The sequence below is a fragment of the Lampetra fluviatilis genome, chromosome 23, assembly GCF_964198595.1.
Source record: "Lampetra fluviatilis chromosome 23, kcLamFluv1.1, whole genome shotgun sequence".
Classification (NCBI taxonomy): Eukaryota; Metazoa; Chordata; class Hyperoartia; order Petromyzontiformes; family Petromyzontidae; genus Lampetra; species Lampetra fluviatilis.
The window spans coordinates 1,557,525-1,581,711 of record NC_136297.1 but is presented as its reverse complement, the minus strand read 5'-3'; the positions used below and the strand labels follow the sequence as shown (position 1 = coordinate 1,581,711).

General features: G+C 49.7%; 1 protein-coding gene across 2 annotated transcripts in view; it reads right to left on the bottom strand.

Annotated features, from left to right (window-relative positions):
* The window catches only part of LOC144940601 (phosphatase and actin regulator 1-like), a 98,053-nt gene that overhangs the window by 45,373 nt on the left and 28,493 nt on the right, over positions 1 to 24,187 (bottom strand). For both annotated transcript variants that reach the window (XM_078866834.1, XM_078866833.1), the window contains 2 exons: positions 10,766 to 10,942; positions 2,446 to 2,526 (listed from right to left, as the gene is read on the bottom strand). In XM_078866834.1, the coding sequence (XP_078722960.1) occupies positions 2,446 to 2,526; positions 10,766 to 10,942 (258 nt within the window). The remainder of the gene's footprint in view (positions 1 to 2,445; positions 2,527 to 10,765; positions 10,943 to 24,187) is intronic.

Below are 24,187 nucleotides of genomic sequence, written 5' to 3'. Positions count from 1 at the left end.
AAATAGCCTCTGCCGATAAGTGTTCTTCTGCTGGCTCTGACAAAAGGGATTTCAAGAGGCAACAAAGTGTGCGTTGTGCACAAAGCAGAATCCTCGTGACAAGTGTTTATATTCCCTCTCAAGGGTGCACGGGGACTTCATAGATCTCTCCTGGACACACGTGCACGCGCTGGGGTTTGGGATGAGTTTGTATTGAATCTTCCAGATTCTGAATATTCAGATGTTTTGGGGGCAAAACTTGATTTCTTTGTGGGTTTTTGGTTCAAGTAACATTCATGGTTAAATTAAAAAACATTGTGGGCGATTTATTTTAATCGCTCAACGTTTCAATCAATTGGTAATTTGGCTAATTTTGCGTTTTTGAGTATTTAAACATTCACATATGAATCTGAATGTGTTTGTTTTAAAGGGCAATGCTGTTTATGTTTTAAGGACATCCTCGGCGAGCCTTAACCCCGGGGAGTAGACATTAAATGCATATTCCGTGTGTGCGTACACACACGTCTATTGCAAGGAGCAGTAGTGTAGTGGTTAGTGCACTGCGCAATGAACGTGGCGGCCCCAGTTTTATTCCCAGCTACGACAAGTAAGAGTGGCAGCGAATTTATGAACCGGTCCTAGGTCTCCCCTAGGTCGACTCAGCCTTAAATTAGTATCTGATGTGGTGTGTAAATACGTCATGGGGAGGCAAAGACGGCCAGGTGTGGGTTCAGGCCATACCATGCCCTCGTGTGCCGTGGCGGACTAAATAAGTGCTCACGAAGCAGCACTTGCCCCAACAGTCTGCTAAGGCTATAGAGGGGATCTTGGTATATTTTTTCTGATGAATGGAACAAGGGGGGGCGGGAGCGGACCGCTGCACATTGTCGGCTTTGGGGTGCCGTGGTGGTGAGATGTTAAACTCCCTCGCCCGGTATGCAGAATGTACATATGTAATGTACATACATTATGTATGTTGATGAACTGACCTGAAACAGGAGGAAGATTTCTCCACAATTCTGGTTGTCGCGTGACGAGGCTGGTTATTGTTGTTGTTGTAATTACCGGCGAAACGTCACGGTAGTCGAATTGTAAATGTTGTAGTGGGTTTACCCTCCAACACACAACCGGTGAGTGCTGAATTCATAACTAATTGGCACGTTTTGTTTACGTTACAAACCTTACTAATTAGCTGCGTCGGGTGGTGGCGGGTTTAACGACACATTTATATTTACACGATCTAACAAAAAAAAACTCTTTCATGGATGATATGCAGGAGGTTGTGGGTTCGATCCCGACCCTTACGCCTGCTGCTGTATATTTGCAGTTTGCATCTTTCTCTCTCTCCCCGTGTTGGCGTGGATTTTCCACCGGGCCCTCCAGTTTTTCCCTCCGCATTTAGAATCAACATCACGCGTTCAGAGTTTTTGGCCGCTGCTAGAAACTTTCACGCGATAATAATAAGCCACTTCGTTGGGCTATATTCGCGATAGCCAGGTCGCTTCTGAAAAAGAGCTGCACAGCTCAGTGGGGGGTTAAAATAAAAAATAGTTTCAGATTTTAGCTTCGGTTACGTGAAAGCGACGTTACGCGGTAAAGGACGAGGACGACGGGCGGATGATACAGCACGGCGTGGCACCGGGCGTATCCCTCGCCCTGCTGCAGCAACGCTCTCGCCGCCTGCTCACGTTCGCGCCCGCACGACCTTCAGAGCGGCGGTGCTTTTTTTGGTCGTTTAATAAATACGTCACGGTCACGTCCCGACTGTGCCGCTCTCAAGAGTTATTTTCACGAGGTTGTTAGGGGAATGTCCTTCCCGAATGCTCGCAGTCAGCAGAGTAATAATAATAATAATAGTCAAGTCACATTTGGTGTCCGCGCCATTCGTCTGGCGCATGGCGATCATCACGAACGACGGCGCTGGAGTATTTGGCTGCTATAAATTTCCACGTGATAAGCCGCTTCGTTGAGCTATCAATTTTTGTCACTTCTGAAAAAGGGCTTCTCATCTCGCCCCCATCATTTAATTCCCAGTCTCCCTCTCCATCCCCTTCCCTCTATCGGCCTCAATTCTCTCGTTAATCTCACATAGCCGTCCTCTGATGTCCATGCCCAACTTGATTTCATTCTTTATTTCACTTTCTGAATTATGTACTGAATGTATGCTGGACTTCTTTTGCACCGTACGTAGCCAACCGTGCTAATCGGAGGTGCGGGTGTGAGTGGGTGAGTGTGTGTGTGGGTCAGTGGGTGGGTATGTACGTTGAACTTCTTTTGCACCGTACATAGGGGCAATATTGCTGCTCCGTGCGATCCCAATTTGAGTTATTTTGCGGGGTAATTTTTGTGTCATTTCCAAAAATTTGGAACCCTGACAAATTCGTGTATTTTATTTATTTATTTATTACTTTTCTGTTTGGGTGGCGGTGCCCGGCCGGTGATGGCAGCAGCAGTGGAGGCGCTCACCTGTCCCGGCGAGCTCCTTCAAGACTCCTTTTCGAATCAGCTCCTCTCTGCTCGCACGGCTCGAAATCTTCTTCTCGAGAACTGCAAAGTTTAAAAGACAATCGGGAAGTAAAATTTCATCATCAACATCATTTAACAGGCGTGCTCCATCCACTGCTGGACTAGGGCCTGCACGTGCCGCTGACGGCGGCGCCTCTCGCACGACCCCGCAAACTCGCTTAGCGCAATAAAAATTTGAAACCGTTCAATGAACTATGGGACGGTTGACGTTCACTCTCCCAGCAGCTTACAATGTTTCCCGGCGAGCGGAGGAGGTTCACGAAAAATAGTAAAACCCACCAATCTTTTTAAAAGATATGTTTCATCCCTTCGCTGCGACGCGAAAAGACATGGAGCTCGCCGTAAGGGAACGCCGCCATCTCTGTACTTCTCCATTTTGGTTTCTTCCATCCGGTGGTGAGCGGCTCGCAATCGGAAGGTCGCAAGTTCAATCCTGGTTGTGGACCGACTCGAAACTAAAGTGAACCTATTTTATTTACCAGGGGTACAGCAGTAGCCAAACAAGGTTGAGAACCACTGATATACCGCTCCCTCTCGTGCAGGATCTTCTGCCAGCAGGGGCATGAGCGACTTAATTGCAGGGCTGCACATTTACCTCGTGTGGAATAGCTCTACGATTATAATTGACAAATACTTTAAAAAAATTATGAAAAATAACTTAATTTGCTTAACACTACTAAAACTATATTCTTGCTTCTTTCGGTAAAGTCACGTAGAAGGGAAATAATAAAATAATATTAATATAAAACAATAAATATTTTATTATTTCCCTTCTACGTGACTTTTCCGAAAGAACCAAGAATATGAATCCCTGCAGTCACAAAAGCTTTAAATCAAGATTTAACTACTAAAACTATCACAATTTTTTATTGTACCCACTGAGCTATGCAGATTTTCTAAGAGGTGACCAGGCCACACATTATAGCTCATGGAAGTGGCTTGACATATGTGGAAATTTATAGCAGCCAAATAATCTAAATGTGGAGGACAAAACTGGAGGACCCGGAGAAAAATCCAAGTGACCGCCACAGGAAGAGAGACACGCAAACTCCAAATACACAACAGGTGTTGTCAGGGTCGGAGTCGAACCCACTACCTCCTGCATAACAGGCGAGGCAGATAACATATCGCCACCACAGTGCCCCATTATCCCCCTGTCCGAGGTCGATAAAGCAAGTGCCACTTAGTGGACAGACTCAACTCCTCAATATGAATGCAGAATACTCCACGCCCTTGCTCAGGCCTGTAAACCGGCGTTCAGCGCCACCCCAACGCTCATTTGGGCAGAAAATCTCGTTGACTTCTCCGACATGGTGACTTAGCGACAATTGTCGCCGTTCACACACAAACACACACATCCATCTCACGATGCGCTGCAGCCGCGATACAAATTTCGATACGCTTGACACTGCGTGGCAGTTGATACCATCCACGCGGACCTCGGGGAAATCAATTCGCTGGCGCTATTGCTTAAAAAATAAAAAGAGTGGTCATTTAAAAAAAAAAATTCCGATAAAACGTTTCTTGAAAAAATATATAAAAGGTGATAGCAATTTAGCCATTAGATCCGTGGTAGAGGGGGCGGGGAGGGGCATTTGCAAGTAGGCGGAGAGACCCGTGCAGCCTGGCGGGTAAGCCCTTGCGGGGTCTCGCCTTCAGCACCAGCAAGACATAGCGCGCCGCCCGGTTTACATCTCCCCCACCGCCACCACATCGCGCCACTGCGCCAGTAAAGTGCAATCTAAGGGGCGGCCGGGTGACGCAATGCTAACACCCGTGTGCCTCACAGCGAGAAGGGCTCTGGATTCGATTCCAGACTCGGCCGCCTCTCTCTGTCTGGAGTTTGCACATTCTCTCCCCCTGTTCTGTGTGGGCTTTCTCCAGGTTCTCTGGTATCCTCCCATAGTTCTGTGGACAGTTTTCCACGGCCCTGCGGACCACCGGTGGAGCCATGGATCTACGGGCTGGGAACCACCGTTGTTGAGTACAGTATTCACAAGACTGGCACATGTACGTCTTAATCGAGCCCGCTTCACCTTCACAGAGCTCGACGCAAGCAAATGCCGTGGAATTCAACGAGATGCTTTCCTGTTGAAGTCGAGCCGACCTTCATCCGAGAAAGGTCACGGTGTGACGAATCTCACAATGGAGATGCTCCGGAGCTCAGTTAAATAGGCTTCAATGTAACGGGGAGGATCTTCTCTTTCAAGGGCTCTTTATTATCCAGACTGGCGCAGGTGTGGAGAGGCCCTCATCCAGCAGTGGATTTACAGGCGCCACAGATGGTCTGTGTGTACAATGTAAATCGGATGAGACTCAAGAGATGTTTCTGCAGATTTTCGCTTTCCAGTGTCCGAGCTACGAGCTCTGCATTCAGATCACACGCGCGGGCCACATAAAATATATTTCATTTGGGCAAATCCAACGCGACCGGGCGTGGGGGGGGGGGGCAGAGTAGAATCTACCGATAAAAATGCCGCACCCTGCATGAGCGAATGAGCTCTCTCGCTTTCGGTGCGGCTTCCAACAGCAACACAACTGCACCGCGATCGTGGCATCTGTTGGTCCTTCATTTTTCAATATTCGCTGGGAGACCGGAGTAGTTGGCACGTGACCAGCAGTAGCCACGGCCCGTGGCAAGAGGCACATTGGGTGTGGTGTGCCGGGGCGCGGAAATATATTCTGGGTCACCGACCCGGCTGAAATTAAAATCCGTGGGATTTTTCGATTCTGCAGAAGCGCCCCGGCCGGGAGGGAGGCTGCCCCGGTGCTCTCTCCAGCACAGCACCCTCCCACCCACCTCCCCGGGCGTTCGCAGCTCTGCTGTCGTACGGCTCTCCGATGAGCTTTCAAGCCGGACCGCGCGGTGCGTTGTTGTCCGGCGCCATGTCCGACGTTCGAGGTCCATGTGCCGGCGGCTTCTTCGGCACGTCACGTGGAGAGGAACATTCCCGGCACGTCACGTGGATCGAAACTTTCGGACACGGAGTCCGAACCAACGCGACGGCACGTCGTGAGAAACTCTCGCATCCCCTTTTGGTTTCACAGAATGAGCCTGCGGAGAGTTCGCAGTCTCTGCCGGGGAGCACCATCCGCATTCCCAACCCCCTGCCACCGCTGCCACGTCAGGATTCGCAGCCGCCGGAGCGCCTGGGTAATTCCCTCCGTAAAATGGGAAAATCTAATTGTTTATTTATCACGAGCTGGGAGCCCAGTAGAAACGCGCTTTTTTTTCTTTTTTGCAGAGGCACAACCTCAATCGAATTGGGGGGACAAAATGTGCTGCAAAATAGAACGGGCACCTGATCATTAACGGTCGCGGGCAAAAGAGGAACGTGTGGAAATATATACTGTGCAATGGTTAGTCATTCTCTATCCACTGCTGGATGGAGCCTCCTTCGAGTCATCGCCAATACTCGTGGTGCTGTGACGCTGCAATCCTTAATCAATAATGGAAATTAAAACAGCGTACGGCAGTACCCTCTGCAGGAAAGCAATCCTAGCAGCCTCCCAAGTGTTTGGTTGGGAGCGCCACTGGACAGAGCAACGGCGATTGTTACTATTTATTATGACATTTTGATTTCCCAGGAAAGCCTCGCCGAGTCTCACGACTCTCTGTCAGGAGGGTCCTGCCAGGTTTTCACAGGCACAGGGGCGATAGCTGCCATCTATGATCCCGAACGCGTAATTTGCGGAGTAATTCTTGTTTTCACTTGCACCACGGTAGCCGGCACAGAATGGCCTGCTCTGGCGAAATGACATCAAGGTATGTTTAAAGCCCATTGTGAGCGAAGCAGAGTTATAACAACCAACAAAGTTACAACAACCAACGATAAAAACACACGATCGGAGTGCAATGTAAAGGAAATGTAAGCAAATCACTAAACATACGTAAAGTAGATAAAGTATATGAGTTCAAATTGCATGAGTACACCAATTTCCAACCTTGGGCAAGGCAGCAAAACAACAGCAGGAACAGGTCCAGACCACACCAAGACAACAAAGCACAGTCAGTTCCTCAATATAATTGTGCATTGAAAGTTGTTGTGACCTGCAGTGTGGTGAGTGGGTGAGTGATTCAGTCGTTGTGACCTGCAGTGTGGTGAGTGGGTGAGTGAGTGGATGGGTGAGTTGGTGTGACCTGCAGTGTGGTGAGTGGATGAGTGAGTTGTTGTTGTGGCCTGCAGTGTGGTGAGTGGGTGAGTGAGCTGTTGTGACCTGCAGTGTGGTGAGTGGGTGAGTGATTCAGTTGTTGTGACCTGCAGTGTAGTGAGTGGGTGACTGAGTGGATGGGTGAGTTGGTGTGACCTGCAGTGTGGTGAGTGGGTGAGTGAGTGAGTTGTTGTGGCCTGCAGTGAGGTGAGTGATTCAGTTGTTGTGACCTGCAGTGTAGTGAGTGGGTGACTGAGTGGGTGATTGAGTGAGTTGGTTGGTGTGACCTGCAGTGTGGTGAGTGGGTTAGTGACTGAGTGAGTTGTTGTGGCCTGCAGTGAGGTGAGTGATTCAGTTGTTGTGACCTGCAGTGTGGTCAGTGGGTGACTGAGTGAGTGATTGAGTGAATGAGTGAGCGAGTTGGTGTGACCTGCTGTGTAATGAGTGGGTGACTGAGTGAGTTGTTGATGTGACCTGCAGTGTGGTGAGTGGGTGACTGAGTGAGTTGGTTGGTGTGACCTGCAGTGTGGTGAGTGGGTGACTGAGTGAGTTGTTGTGACCTGCAGTGTGGTGAGTGGGTGACTGAGTGGGTGAGTGACTGAGTGCGTTGTTGTGACCTGCAGTGTGGTGAGTGGGTGACTGAGTGAGTTGTTGTGACCTGCAGTGTGGTGAGTGGGTGAGTGACTGAGTGAGTTGTTGTGACCTGCAGTGTGGTGAGTGGGTGAGTGACTGAGTGAGTTGTTGTGACCTGCAGTGTGGTGAGTGGGTTAGTGACTGAGTGAGTTGTTGTGACCTGCAGTGTGGTGAGTGGGTGACTGAGTGAGTGATTGAGTGGATGAGTGAGCGAGTTGGTGTGACCTGCTGTGTAATGAGTGGGTGACTGAGTGAGTTGTTGTTGTGACCTGCAGTGTGGTGAGTGGGTGACTGAGTGAGTTGGTTGGTGTGACCTGCAGTGTGGTGAGTGGGTGACTGAGTGGGTGACTGAGTGAGTTGTTGTGACCTGCAGTGTGGTGAGTGGGTGAGTGACTGAGTGAGTTGGTGTGACCTGCAGTGTGGTCAGTGGGTGACTGAGTGGATGGGTGAGTGAGTTGGTGTCACCTGCAGTGTACAGACATACAGAAAAAACAACACAGTACAGACACATACAGTAAAAACAACACAGTACAGATACGTACAGTAAAAACAACACAGTACAGAAACGTACAGTAAAAACAACAGCACAGACACGTACAGTAACAACAACACAGTAGACACGTACAGTAAAAACACCAATAGACACGTACAGTAAAAACAACGCAGTAGACACGTACAGTAAAAACAACAGTACAGACACGTACAGTAAAAACAACAGTACAGACACGTACAGTAAAAACAACAGTACAGACACGTACAGTAAAAACAACAGTACAGACACGTACAGTAAAAACAACACAGTAGACACGGACAGTAAAAACAACGCAGTACAGACACGTACAGTAAAAACTACACAATACAGACACGTACAGTAAAAACAACACGGTACAGACACGTACAGTAAAAACAACACAGTACAGACACGTACAGTAAAAACAACACAGTAGACACGTACAGTAAAAACACCAATACAGACACGTACAGTAAAAACACCAATACAGACACGTACAGTAAAAACAACGCAGTAGACACGTACAGTAAAAACAACAGTACAGACACGTACAGTAAAAACAACAGTACAGACACGTACAGTAAAAACAACAGCACAGACACGTACAGTAAAAACAACACAGTAGACACGTACAGTAAAAACAACGCAGTACAGACACGTACAGTAAAAACTACACAATACAGACACGTACAGTAAAAACAACACAGTACAGACACGTACAGTAAAAACAACACAGTACCGACACGTACAGTAAAAACTACACAGTACAGACACGTACAGTAAAAACAACACAGTACAGACACGTACAGTAAAAACAACGCAGTACAGACACGTACAGTAAAAACAACACAGTACAGACACGTACAGTAAAAACAACAGCACAGACACGTACAGTAAAAACAACACAGTAGACACGTACAGTAAAAACACCAATACAGACACGTACAGTAAAAGCAACGCAGAAGACACGTACAGTAAAAACAACAGTACAGACACGTACAGTAAAAACAACAGTACAGACACGTACAGTAAAAACAACACAGTAGACACGTACAGTAAAAACAACGCAGTACAGACACGCACAGTAAAAACAACACAGTACAGATACGTACAGTAAAAACAACACAGTACAGACACGTACAGTAAAAACTACAGCACAGACACGTACAGTAAAAACAACACAGTACAGACACGTACAGTAAAAACAACGCAGTACAGACACGTACAATAAAAACAACGCAGTACAGACACGTACAGTAAAAACAACACAGCAGATACGTACAGTAAAAACACAGTACAGACACGTACAGTAAAAACGACACAGTAGACACGTACAGTAAAAACAACACAGTACAGGCACGTACAGTAAAAACAACACAGTACAGACACGTACAGTAAAAACACAGTACAGACACATACAGTAAAAACAACACAGTACAGACACGTACAGTAAAAACAACACAGTAGACACGTACAGTAAAAACAACACAGTACAGGCACGTACAGTAAAAACAACACCGTACAGACACGTACAGTAAAAACACAGTACAGACACATACAGTAAAAACAACAGTACAGACACGTACAGTAAGAACAACACAGTACAGACACGTACAGTAAAAAAAACAGTAGACACGTACAGTAAAAACAACACAGTACAGACACGTACAGTAAAAACAACACAGTACAGACACGTACAGTAAAAACTACAGTACAGGCACGTACAGTAAAACAACAGTACAGACACGTACAGTAAAAACAGTACAGACACGTACACTAAAAATAACGCAGTACAGACACGTACAGTAAAAACAACACAGTACAGACACGTACAGTAAAAACTACACAGTACAGACACGTATAGTAAAAACAACAGTACAGACACGTACAGTAAAAACGCAGTACAGACACGTACAGTAAAAACAACGCAGTACAGACTGGGCCCTGTGTTTTTACACGCTTTTATTTCCTCAATGTTTACCCACTTCCCAATGTGCTATCGACTGCAAACTTGGTATAGCTATGTCATACTGATGACAACACGATATTCTATCATAAAAAATCCAAAACATATATTTTGAAACTTTTTACACGCTTTTATTTAACTTACTGTATGTGTTGTTGTATCCAAAAATATTGTAACTCAATTTCAACCGTATTCCCAATATCGTATCGACTTCAAACTTCGTATAGCTTTGTCATAGTGATGAAAATACTATATTCTATCATTGAAAATTAAATATATATATTTTTAAACAATATTTTTAACGGCTCGAATTGTCCACGCTCAACTGACGTTGCCTGTAAATCACCACGTGGTCCCTGACGTCACGGCAAGCCTCGGGGAGCCACGCCCAGGGGCGGGGGTGTGGAAGGAGGGGAGGGGCGATGGGGGCAGGGGGAAGGGCAGCTCGGACAGGACATTTCATTAAAGCGTGTTTAAAAAAAAGGATTTTTAAATATTTTATTACTATACGAGAGGCATTGTAGAAGGCACACACACACGTGAATAACATCAAACTATTTATAAAATAACGGGCTTTTGGCAGGCCACGTCCCGGCCAGAAGACATGACAGCCCGAGGGGCTGAGACTATTCGATGGCGGCAAGGGATAGAAGGCATCCGCCGACGAGATGCCATGGGGAGACATCCAGCGGTGAATTGACCGTGGCTGACGACGACGGATTTGCGCTCGAGACTTCCCTGCCGGCACCCATCGCTCCCATCTAGAGGCCAACCGAAATCCGGTTTCGGCGCCGAAAGTTGGAAAATGGCCTCTTTCGGCATAGTTTCGGTTTAGGCCGAAAGTACATTTTCACTTTCGGTTTACTTTCGGTTTGGGCCGAAAGTCAATTTTTCACTTTCGGTTTCGGATGAAACTAGAAATTCAGTTTCGGTTGGCCTCTCCTCCCGTCACCCTCCCCACACACCGCGCCCGCAACAATCGTCGCTCGTCTCCTCACCCGCGCTCGTCTGCTGGAACTTCTCGCTCTTCTTCTTCTTGCGCCACTTCCACGGCTTGAAGATCCTCCCGAAGCCCGAGAACTTGCTGCTGCTGCGCCTGCGTGCGGGCGGCGTGTGCCCGCTGCCCGGCATCAGCGCGTCCGTGCGCATCGCCGCCAGCCGGGTGAGGTCATCCACTGCGCGCACAAACACAATATCAGTAATATTTAAAACAAACAAAAACACGCTTTTATGAAATGCACCGTACTCGTAATGGAAGAACTCCACGACTCGAGGAAGTGGCCCCGAAGCTTGCCATAACGTAAGGGACCGTGGTGATTTACAGCCAACGTCAGTTGAGCGTGGACAATTAGACCCAAGTTGAAACATAACATATAAAAAATAATATTAAAAAATATATATTTAAAATTTTTAAAAATAGAATATAGTATTGTCATCAGTATGACATATGTATACCAAGTTTGCAGTCGATACCACATTGGGAAGTGGATTAAAATTGATTTACAAGATTTGAGGAGACAAAAACAACAACAACGACAACAACAACAGAGTGAGTTAAAATAAAGTGTGTAATAATAAAAATATCCCCGCCACCACCACCCCGGTGTAGGCTTAGCAGACTGTTGGGGCAAGTGCTGTGAGGAGCGAGCAACGGCGCCTATGAAGGCCGGCACTGTGGCACACGAAGTGGTGGGTGGCCAACACCATGCCGGGCTGCCTTTGTCTCCCTCGTGGCGATGTTTACACGTCGCACCAGGTACTCATTTGAGGCCCAGTCGACCTAAGGGAGGCCCAGGACCGGTTCAAATAATCGTCGCTGGTGTTGGCAGTGGGCGGGAATCAAACTCGGGTCACCGGGTTCATACCACAGCGCTGCACACTCAACACATGGGGAGAAGGTGACACACGATTATTTTTTGTTAAAATTTGAGCTTGTTTACCCAGGAAAGCCTCACTCGGTCTCAAGACTTTGTTGAGGATGGTCCTGCCACATTTTCAACAATAGAGGAAGATGTTGCTCTCTGTGTAATCCCAATTGAGTAATTTGGAGGTAATGTCTCAGAATTGGGATGTTTGCCCAATACCAGGTGCATTGTTGTTGTATTATCTATGGGAGGAACCAAACTAAACTATTGTTATTTTATCAGATAAGGCCCACTGAGCTATGCAGCTCTTTTTCACAAGCGACCTGGTTACCAAAAGTGATAGTTCAACTTAGTGGCTTATCATGTAGAAATGTATCGCAGTCAAATACTCTAAACGCATGTTTCTAAATGTGGAGGGGAAAACTGGGAGGACCCCGAAAAAAATACATGCGACCAGAGGGAAAACATGCAAACTCCAAAAACACAGGCGTCAGAGTCGGGATCGAACCCACGACCTCATGTATACCAGGCAAGGGAGTTAACATCTCGCCACCACGGCAGAAACCAGAGAACCTGGTGGAAACCCATGTAGAACATCTGGAGAACAAACTCCACACAGCGAGGTGCCCGAGTCAAGAATCGAACCCTGGCACTTGTTGCTTTGAGGCGCAAGTCGACCGGCTCACTCACCAACCTCCCACATGTGAATCTTAAACGTGCCTCTTGGGACGGCCCTGTTTCCAAACTCGTTTTTGAATCAGTGGCCTCGACATTTACACGACCGGACGTTCAGCTTTGTTGAGCTGGTGGGTCTGGACAAGGCTGAGAGGGTTGGTAGATGCAATGTGGTGGTCACCAGGTGCACACACAGTCGTGAGCAGCAACACAGCTGCCACTGCGTGTTGTGAACTCTGGCAGCCTTCCGTGCTCACGTCGTGGATCGCCGTCATCAGCCCGAGGGGACCGCGAACTCACGCAATGGCGCTGGCCACACAGGGCCCAGTCACCTGGGCACACAGGGCCCAGTCACCTGGCCACACGTCTCTCCCACACGGGGCCCAGTCACCTGGCCACGCCACGAGCAGCAGCCGCACGAGCAGCAGAATCCCAATATCGTGACAATTCCCGACACGGGACGCTCCCGGCTTCCCACCCACAACAACACGAAACTGCGCTGCCATCAAAACCGTTAACACAAGCGCGGCGATAAAATCTCAAACTGGAGATGGGATATAAAAATAAAATTTACACGCGCAAAAGATTATTATTATTATTTACGACGTAAAGGAATAAATCAGACGGCTGGGAGCGGTCTCCCCTCCTCCCACCACCACCTAGCCGTCACCATAGCGGCGAGGCGGCGGCACCACCCCGCATTTGTCAATTCAAGGTCAACAGAGCTCCGACCCAGCGCCTGCGGAATCCGCGGGGTCCTCATCGCAGCGACGGCGACAACAAAAAGACGCGTGCGACACGAGCGCGCCAAGCCATCGAGGCGATCTCCGATTCCGTAATTGATTTTTGGTGTGAGGCCTACGTAATGATCTTGGGCGTTAGTGAGCCGTGAACCTCCCTCTCCTCTCCCGCACCAAGGGAGGCAGGAACTGTGGCAGCCCCCGGCCGTCTGGGACACGGCCACCGTTGTCCCGCTGCTGCCGCACATTCGCAACAGCGCGCGCTCTACATCGACCTTTAAGATACACTCAAAGGCCCCCATGTCTTTATTGAAGTCCATGTCTTTCTTAAAGGCCACATCTTAAAGGCCACCTCTTAAAGGCCACTCCTACTGCGAAGGCCACCTCTACATGAAGGCCACGTCTACATGAAGGCCACCTTTACATAAAGGCCACCTCTACATGAAGGCCACCTCTACATGAAGGCCACCTCTACCTCAAAGGCCCCAACATCTCTTTGGCCCGGCTTTAGAGCGACATGGAGCCTCAGTCATCGTCAACTTATGTCCGTGAAATATCGTGCGCGTTACAAATCGCACCACCGTCATTATTAAAACCTTTCTCCACGGCAAATTAAATTCAGAATCTTTATTTAGACTGCAGGAGGAGGAATCCGATGAGCTATGAAGCTTTTTTTTTTAAAGATCTCCAGTATGGGCGAGTCGGCAAATACAACAAGCAAGTGTATGTGACACGACTACACGATCTTCCCAAAGGACTTGCTCTTTTCTACTTTTTTTCTTTCTCTCTCCCGGCATTGCCGCGTCGGGTGTGCCAACGAGACACGACGTTTCGTTTGAAAACACGCCAGCCATCGTCAGGGGGGGAGGTCTAGGCTCGAAATAGCCGGCCAGCCACCCGCCACCCCACCACCACCACCACCACGCCAACGTGAGCGTGGCGGGCTTGGCCTCTTTGTCGGCCGCCGTTCTCGTGACAAGAGTCCGTGACGATCACGGCCACCGATCGGCTCGCACCCCACTTTGACAAAGACGACGCCGGCCCATGGCGGCGGCTGTCCCGGTGTGAGGGCCCGCACAGTGCCAGGCTCGCGCGGCCTGCGTACTGCAGGCGGACAACAGGGCCCGAGGCCTCCCCCCGGGGCCTCCCCACCGCCGTGTTATCGTCGTCTCTTGTGCGGGAGAGGATTGCGTGGGTTGTGGTTCGCGATCGACGTGGCCACCAATTGCCAACACACCGGGCAGCCGTTCGCCACGACGGTGATGTCAACCACGGCGGCGGGGCCTGTGCCAGGCCAGGTGCACCACTTTGAGGCTGCCACGTGAAGTGTCGGAGGCTCGCTGCCGACGGGAGGTCATCTCGGGACAGACCCAGCAGGTGCCTTTGGTCGGCTGACTGAGATGACCGGTAGATACACCACCAGCTGTAGCCCCTGCTGTGCCAACTCGCTGCGTTTTAGCCGCCTGGCGCTCCGCTCGTTGTTGTGAGCGTCGCTCCACTGCCCTCCGTTGTTGCTGGAGGGCGACTGCCTCCAACTGCCCAGCAGCAGCAGCGGTGTCCTTTACGTGGCCACCCACAACACACGGGCAGACGTGCACTTGGAACGTTGCGCCAACGTAACGTTGGGTCCAACGGTTCGAAGCACGTGCCAACGTTGGGCAACGTCGCGTGTTTCACTGGGTATAGATACAAAGACAAAGATTCCCCACCACCCCGTGTAGCCTTAACAGACTGTTTTGGCAAGTGCTGTTAGCGAGTAGCAACCTAAGGCCGGCGGGGCACGCGTGGGGGTGGGTGGCCAACACCACGCCCGGCCGCCTTTGTCTCCCCAGCGGCGATGCTTAACTACGCACCATCACCGGGCTACTCATTTGGGGCTGAGTCGACCTAGGGGGAGACCCAGGACCGGCTCAGTGAGCGGGAATCGAACTTGGTTCGTAGCGCAGCAGCGGTATTATTAAAACAGCAAGAAGTGAGGCATTTAAATACAATTAAAGTGTTTCGCGATTTGCGGGACAGGAGTCGGAATAAGAAGAAACAAAAGTCGCGCCACGTTGGTTGACGTCGCCTCGGCAATCTCCCCCACCGAAAATGAAGTCACGTCGGGTCCACAAATACTCATTCATACAGCCGCTTCAATACGGACAACATGGATCTATTTGTTTGCGTTTCTCCCTTGTGATGGGACTTTGTAGGATGAACGTTGATATTTATATGGGCACAGGGTGACCAATAAGGTCTGATTTGGTCTGTAATAAGGTAGGGCGCTGATAAGGAGTTGACGGCTATGGATACTGCATGGGACATCGTGATTTAAATTAATCAAAATCCAAACAAGATCAAACGTTCATTCCTCGCGATGTGAGGTGGGGAATGATGTAAAGCCGACAGCCACGCCTAATGAAACGCATTACGTGGAGATGGAGTGCGGAGACGCTGCGTGGATCGTACAGATACCGCGAGACCGTGAGGGATGATGACGGCTCAGGAGAGGCGTTCATGCAGCAGTGGGTAGATCATGGCTGATGATGATGAGGCCTGCACATGGGTAACGGAGGCTGCTGGTTGTGTTCGCAAACCGCACATCGGCAGAAAGCTGCAAATGCAGCTATTGCGTGACGACAAAAGCCTGCCTTAGACTTATCATTAAACAGTCGGTGAAAGGCAAAATTACATTCCATTTCAGCAGAAATGTTTCCATACTTCAGGCAAGCAAGGAATCGTCACGGGAACGTCCTAATCGGACTAAACTACACTGGTGCTAATTAATCAATCGGGGGTGTTTGCTTTGTCCGTGAATTTCATAACAGCTCCACCAGGAGACCCGGTTAATGCTCTCTCTGTGCTTTTCAGTCCTCCCCATCCCAATGGTCACTTTCGCTGAAAGTGTTTTAAGATGAAAACCCGCCGCCGCTGTTGTAATTCGGGGTGTTAATTACACCGTAAATCAAAAAGAAAATCTATTTAGTGGAATGAAGGCCTGCTCGTTGTCTTGTGGAAACGAGCTCCCTCCGGAGTGTCGCTGGAAAAGTGGTGAAAGTGGCCGGGAAACGCGCTCCGTTGCCTCGTCGACATTCATCCACTGCTGGATGAAGGCCTCCTCAAGCGGCGGCCCGCCACCTCTCGCGATCTTTTGCGACGCAACGGCCCACCCCACCGGCACCTGCGCGTGAGCCAGTTTCTCGTCGCTGCCAAGTCTTCCCGCCTTTGGCTATCACTCCGTTGCCAGTCTCGACCGTTGGCGTCATCCCTTCAACGGGACGCGTCCTCACCCCCCGCCCCCAGCCTTGCTGTTCTTCTCTCAACAGTCCTCTTGGTTGGTGTAGAGTCGCGGTTTGTTGTTTTTATTTTTGTTGTCACGTGTCGTGACGGCTACCGCACGATGCGACCGTGTCCGTCAATTTCTCGCCGAGCTGCATTGGCTTCCGATTGCCAGAACGAATACTTTATTCATAAGGGGTCGCGCTCACGACGCACAAAGCGCTTGCTACAAATGAACCACAATACCTCGCTGCTGATCTCGTCAAGGCACATAAAGCGTCATCATGCACGGAGTTAGAATGATGGCTTTAATCTAAGTTGTCTTTTTTTCGATTTAAAGCTTTCGTGACTGCAGGGATTCATCTTCTTGGTTCTGTCGGTAAAGTTCTACTAAGTTGTCTTGTGGTTGTTTGTTGTTTGACTTGCATCCCACTGGGATTTTTGCGCAGAGCATTGGTGTACGGTGCTTTTTTCTGGAAGATTTTTTGCAGTTTTTTACTGGATTTTTCTGCTTGCGCATAGTCACTTTAAGATGTTTTCTTGTTCATGTTTTTGTTTTTTGTTTGTTGTGGTTGCATCCGATTCAAGAGCTGAATGGCTCACAGGGCTATACCAAAGAAATGAAACTGAAAACTGAAAAAAACTGGTTGGCCATCGAACAAAGATGGTCACCGCATCCCGCGCGCTTTCAGATGTGCTTCTGTGGCCGTCTGGAACGTTCTTCCTTTAGATATTCGGAAGCCACAGGAGCTATGCACTTTTACGTCATCTAGATTGAAAACTAATTTCTTTAGAACTGCTTTTTGTGTTTTAGTTTGTTCTTCCCCTGCACGTCCGTTTAGCACGGTTGGCTACGTACGGTGCGAAAGAAGTTAAACATACACACATACATACTCCAGCGACGTTTCGAGCCCGCTCGCTGCCCCCAAAAAACTCCCTCGACTGTTCGCTCCAGCAGAGGCCCTTCCCTGAGCAGCGGCGTGATCGAGCAATTGCAGGGCTGCACTTTTACCTCTGTGTCCGTACCACGTCCACAAAAGTGCCAATCACCCCTGCCCCGAGCAGAGGGATGGTGATGGACAGTGGTCGAAACGAACAACTTGGAGTGGCACTCGTGGGATGGCACGCGTCCGATAGGACGTCAACCGGAGGAAATTGGGAGGCGAAATCCACTCGTGCGCAGGTGCTGGGTGGATTGTTGCATCTCTCGGCATAGTGGAAGGTGGCGCAGGTTTTGGGAGGCCCTCATCAAGCAGTGGATTGACCATGGTTGATGATGATGACTGACACTACAGCAGCATGTTTGTTTGTGCACGTTCTGCAAACTCCACTTTCCAATACAAACAGTGTTGGGCCTTAGCCCGTGACAACTGAGCCCAGGAGCCTACTTTGGTAAATTGTTAATAGACAATCAATTTAATAATCACCGTTTTGCAGATTGTACACGTTAGTCAATTACAACACCCCCAACAGAAACTTACCAGATCGCTGCATTGGGAACCGAAAACTCTCTCTCTCACACCACGCAAACTGGCACGGTGACAAGCACACAGATAGCTCACCCGCCTTCCGACAGCAAAGGACTCCCAACTGCATGTGCACTACATTATGACCTGGCCCCCCTTCCCCCAACAAAATCCCCCCCCCCGCCTGCTCTGATGAGTCCAGTGTGCCTGATACCGTCGATGCAACTGGTAATGCCGTCCAGAATGTCAGGATGCTTGCAATGTATGATGTGAGGGAAGGATGCGGGAAAAAAATATTTGATAAAAAAAACATAGCAACTAAGCAAGCGTTGAAGATCCACAGCACCAAGGTGCTGGCACGCTCAATCAGGAGTCAATCTTAGCCGCGGCGTATTCAGAGGCTCGCTTGCTGTGAGCCAGCACTGCTGAGACCTTGGGTTGGGATCAACACTGTCGCCCAAGACTAAATTACACTGTGTAACAAAACAATGTTTTTGTTCCTGGGTAGTAAGTGTCCTTTTCCAATTGCTTATGCATTAAAAGTATAGAAAATGGATATTATTCCCCACAAACTTTGCTTTTGTGACCAGGCCAGTGATATTTTGAAATGTACCTATTTTCAATGAGTAAACGCAGTGTGCATTTGTGTCATTCCTTCATATAAAGTCCTAGTCACAAAAGCAAAGTTTGTGGGGATTAATAGCCATTTTCTATACTTTTAATGCATAAGCAATTAGAAACTAACACTTACTACCCAGGAACAAAAATCGTGTTACGTAGTGAAATTTCCTCACTGGGTGATGGGGTGAGGGATGGGGGCCTATGATGCTGAGCCCAGAGTGTGTTGCCGAGTGGGCTGGCGCTGGAAGTGCTCAACTTCACACTGGGCCCTGCTCAAGCACCAACTCTGATCGGCCGGTGGCTCGTGCAGGCGATGCCGCAGGAATGCCGTCTGGAGTCACGTTAGGGGCCGTCCATAAATGACGTCACGCGATTTTGTACGATTTTTGACCTCCCCCGCTCGTCACACGGCGTCACAAAAAGTCAGACCCCCCCTCAAATAAATGACGTCACAAAGCTCTGCTCCCCCATGAAAATAAAACACGCTTCAAATCGCTTTAAACTATTGTCGTTGTAGTGCGTATTTAATGTGGCGCTGCACTCTGATGTTGTAGGAGAACCCATTTATTAAAAAGTATCTTTAATTAATTAGAACGTGTTGTCTATATTTATTTAAAGTTGCGCATTTTGATGTGACGTCACATTTCTGACCCCCCCCCTCCTCACACATCGTCACAAATGTCTGACCCCCCCCCCCTCTCCAGGTGCGTGACGTCATTTATGGACGGCCCCTAAGAAATTCCAGAGTTATACATAAACTCATCTGGGCGGTGGCTACGCGCGCCTGTGATCCAGGAGGCAGCGAGGGTTGGCCGATCTACCGGAATGCTCTTCCTTCCGATATTAGGAAGCCATTGGGAGCTATTAACTTTTAAATCATTATCTACATTGACAAACTCATTCATTGAGAGCTGCTTGTTGTTGTTGTTGTGTTGAGTTTGTTGTCCTTCCCCCGCACCCCCGATTAGCACGGTTGGCTACGTACGATGCGAAAGAGTTCAACACACATTTTGACGTTGATGGTGGTGATGATGTTGATGATGCGGCCGTCTGGAACATTCTTGCTTCCGATATTAGGAAGCCACTGAATTCGATGCACTTTCAAATCTAGATTGACAAACTCGTTTCTTTCAAACTGCTTTGTGTATTTTAGTTTCGTCTCCCTCCCCCCGCACCTCCGATTAGCATGGTTGGCTACGAACTGTGTGAAAGAAGTTCAACACGCGTACCTACGTACATACATAAATACACACATGTTGGGAAACTCCGTTTTTTGTGGACCCCCCCCCCCCCCTGTTCCATCGAATGCTGTGACAGCCATTAGTAGTCGCTCGCTAACAGCAATTTAACCCCCGTCAGTAGAAGCCGGCAGGAGATATTAAGTTCTTCAGGTGCTCCGGTTTCCTGCCGCATGTTAACAAATTAATTGGCAGATAACACGGCTTCCTGCCGCATCTAAACACTCGTTATTCGGCAGATATTACCTTAATATATAGAGGAACGCAGAACTTGGGGTGGTGGGGGCAGGGTAGGTGGTGGAATTTGGTGCTGGCTCGCACAGCATCGGCCTTCCGCGCTTGTCTGGTTCCTCCTCGCACCTCTCAGGAGCCATGCTCATGGCGATGTATCGGATCTGTTTCCGATTGTACCACCATGGAGAAGAACACTGATCTTGGATGAGGAGTGCGCACCCGCTGCTTTGAGATGTCCGTCATTCGTCTGGAGATTTCTTCAGGCGCTATTGCGGCTTCGCGCATCGGATGCCTGTCTGAGCAAATATTCTTAAAACGCCGATACAAATATCCGTAACTACCGCTGTCATCACTTCTGTTCAAGCAAAATCACAAAAGCAAATTCGTGACCGCAATCCGATCAAATTCAGTGGCGGCGGTGATGGCGGCAGTGGTGGCGGCGGTGGCGGTGGTGGCGGTGGTGGTGGCGGTGGTGGCGGTGGCGGCGGTGGTGGTGGCGGTGGTGGCGGCGGTGGTGGTGGCGGTGGTGGCGGTGGTGGCGGCGGTGGTGGCGGTGGTGGTGGCGGCGGTGGTGGTAGTGGTGGCGGTGGTGGCAGTGGTAGTGGCGGCGGTGGTGGTGGTGGCGGTGGTGGCAGTGGTGATGGCGGTGGCGGCGGTGGTGGCGGTGACGCGAGCCGCTTTGTGGGCCCACGACGACGGATCAGCACGTGGTAAAATCGTTTGCCGGATTGGAGGAGACCTCCCCTAATGATTTTCCCGCGACTATAAATTCACTACTTAAAATGCGGGGGGGGGGGGGCACGGGAGAGCCAAACGGGATTACGGCGCCCTGGAGCAAAATCAATAGGAGTGGGGGCGGGGTGACCGGCGTTGCCGATGTGTGTGTGTCTCTCTCTGTTTGTGTGTCTGTGTGAGTCTCTCTCTGCTTGTGTGTATGTCTGTGTCTATGTTGTGTGTCTCTCTCTGTGTGTCTCTCTGTGTCTCTGTGTGTGTATATGTCTGTCTCTGTGTGAGTCTCTCTCTGCTTGTGTGTCTGTCTGTGTGTCTATGTGTCTATGTTTTGTCTCTCTTTCAAATTTAGCAATCTTTGGAATAACGTAATCAACCAGGTAGGGTGTTGGCTGTTTTGTTGGCCGACTCTCTGTGCTGTATTGCATTATATTTCCAAGTTTACTATGATTGTTTTCTCATTCATTTGTACCCGATGATGGTTGCTTGTGTCGCAATCGAAGTGTCGTATTCTATTATCATTTAATTCATTTCTACGTGACTTTACCGAAAGAATCAAAGAGTAATAAAAATATTATTTATTTAAGGGTAACTACGGTGGTGAGATGTTGACTACCTCGCCTGGTCTACAGGAGGTCGGGGGTTCCATCCCGACCCTGACGCCTGCTGTATATTTGGAGTTTGCGGGGTCTCTCTCCCCGTGGTCGCGTGGATTTTTTCTCTGGGTCCACCGGGTTTCCCCTCCGCATTTAGAAACATGCATTGAGATTATTTAGATTATTTTGCTGCTATAAATGTCCAAATGATGGGCCACTTTGTTGAGCTACCATTTGTGGCCAGGTAGCTTCTGACAAAAAAAAAGTGAATGCCTCAGTGGGCTTTGCCTGGTAGGATGGGGATGGTTCAGTGTTGTATCTCTATGTGTTTGGGCGATTTGTTTACCTTTCTTGTACTTTGAACGACTATCGTGTTTTTGTGCTGTTTGTTGTTGTAACGTTCCTACCCGCTACTACTGGACATCTGTGAAAAAAGAGCTTCATAGCTCATCGAATTCCTCATATTTTCAAGAAATATTCTGATACTGAATGGGACCACGCAAAACTAGGTCCTACACACAGCCTTGCCTTAGATCCTATACACAGCCTTGCCCTAGGTCCTATACACAGCCTTGCCCTATATCCTATACACAGCCTTGCCCTAGGTCCCATACACAGCCTTGCCCTAGGTCCCATACACAGCCTTGCCCTAGGTCCCATACACAGCCTTGCCCTAGATCCTATACACAGCTTTGCCCTAGGTCCCATACACAGCCTTGCCCTAGGTCCCATACACAGCCTTGCCCTAGATCCCATACACAGCCTTGCCCTAGATCCTACACACAGCCTTGCCCTAGGTCCTATACACAGCCTTGCCCTAGATCCTACACACAGCCTTGCCCTAGGTCCTATACATAGCCTTGCCCTAGGTCCTACACACAGCATTGCCCTAGATCCTACACACAGCCTTGCCCTAGGTCCTATACACAGCCTTGCCCTAGATCCTACACACAGCCTTGCCCTAGATCCTACACACAGCCTTGCCCTAGGTCCTATACACAGCCTTGCCCTAGATCCTACACACAGCCTTGCCCTAGGTCCTATACACAGCCTTGCCCTAGATCCTACACACAGCCTTGCCCTAGATCCTACACACAGCCTTGCCCTAGGTCCTACACACAGCCTTGCCCTAGATCCTATACACAGCCTTGCCCTAGGTCCTACACAGCCTTGCCCTAGGTCCTACACACAGCCTTGCCCTAGGTCCTACACACAGCCTTACCTAGATCCTACACACAGCCTTGCCCTAGGTCCTATACACAGCCTTGCCCTAGGTCCTACACACAGCCTTGCCCTAGGTCCTATACACAGCCTTGCCCTAGGTCCTACACACAGCCTTTCCCTAGGTCCCACACACAGCCTTGCCCTAGGTCCTAGACACAGCCTTGCCCTAGGTCCCATACACAGCCTTGCCCTAGGTCCTATACACAGCCTTGCCCTAGGTCCCATACACAGCCTTGCCCTAGGTCCTATACACAGCCTTGCCATGGGTCCTACACACAGCCTTGCCCTAGGTCCCACACACAGCCTTGCCCTAGGTCCTATACACAGCCTTGCCCTAGGTCCCATACACAGCCTTGCCCTAGGTCCTATACACAGCCTTGCCCTAGGTCCCATACACAGCCTTGCCCTAGGTCCCATACACAGCCTTGCCCTAGGTCCTATACACAGCCTTGCCCTAGGTCCTGTACACAGCCTTGCCCTAGGTCCTACACACAGCCTTGCCCTAGGTCCTACACACAGCCTTGCCCTAGGTCCCATACACAGCCTTGCCCTAGGTCCTACACACAGCCTTGCCCTAGGTCCTATACACAGCCTTGCCCTAGATCCTACACACAGCCTTGCCCTAGGTCCCATACACAGCCTTGCCCTAGGTCTTACACACAGCCTTGCCCTAGGTCCTATACACAGCCTTGCCCTAGGTCCTATATACAGCCTTGCCCTAGGTCCTACACACAGCCTTGCCCTAGGTCCTACACACAGCCTTGCCCCAGGTCCTACACACAGCCTTGCCCTAGGTCCTACACACAGCCTTGCCCTAGGTCCCATACAAAGCCTTGCCCTAGGTCCCATACACAGCCTTGCCCTAGGTCCTATACACAGCCTTGCCCTAGGTCCTACACACAGCCTTGCCCTAGGTCCTATACACAGCCTTGCCCTAGGTCCTACACACAGCCTTGCCATAGGTCCTACACACAGCCTTGCCCTAGGTCCTACACACAGCCTTGCCCTAGGTCCCATACACAGCCTTGCCCTAGGTCCCTACACAGCCTTGCCCTAGGTCCCTACACAGCCTTGCCCTAGATCCTACACACAGCCTTGCCCTAGGTCCCATACACAGCCTTGCCCTAGGTCCTACACACAGCCTTGCCCTAGGTCCCATACACAACCTTGCCCTAGATCCTTCACACAGCCTTGCCCTAGGTCCCATACACAGCCTTGCCCTAGGTCTTACACACAGCCTTGCCCTAGGTCCTATACACAGCCTTGCCCTAGGTCCTATATACAGCCTTGCCCTAGGTCCTACACACAGCCTTGCCCTAGGTCCTACACACAGCCTTGCCCTAGGTCCTACACACAGCCTTGCCCTAGGTCCTACACACAGCCTTGCCCTAGGTCCCATACAAAGCCTTGCCCTAGGTCCCATACACAGCCTTGCCCTAGGTCCTATACACAGCCTTGCCCTAGGTCCTACACACAGCCTTGCCCTAGGTCCTATACACAGCCTTGCCCTAGGTCCTATACACAGCCTTGCCCTAGGTCCTACACACAGCCTTGCCATAGGTCCTACACACAGCCTTGCCCTAGGTCCTACACACAGCCTTGCCCTAGGTCCCATACACAGCCTTGCCCTAGGTCCCTACACAGCCTTGCCCTAGATCCTACACACAGCCTTGCCCTAGGTCCCATACACAGCCTTGCCCTAGGTCCTACACACAGCCTTGCCCTAGGTCCCATACACAACCTTGCCCTAGATCCTTCACACAACCTTGCC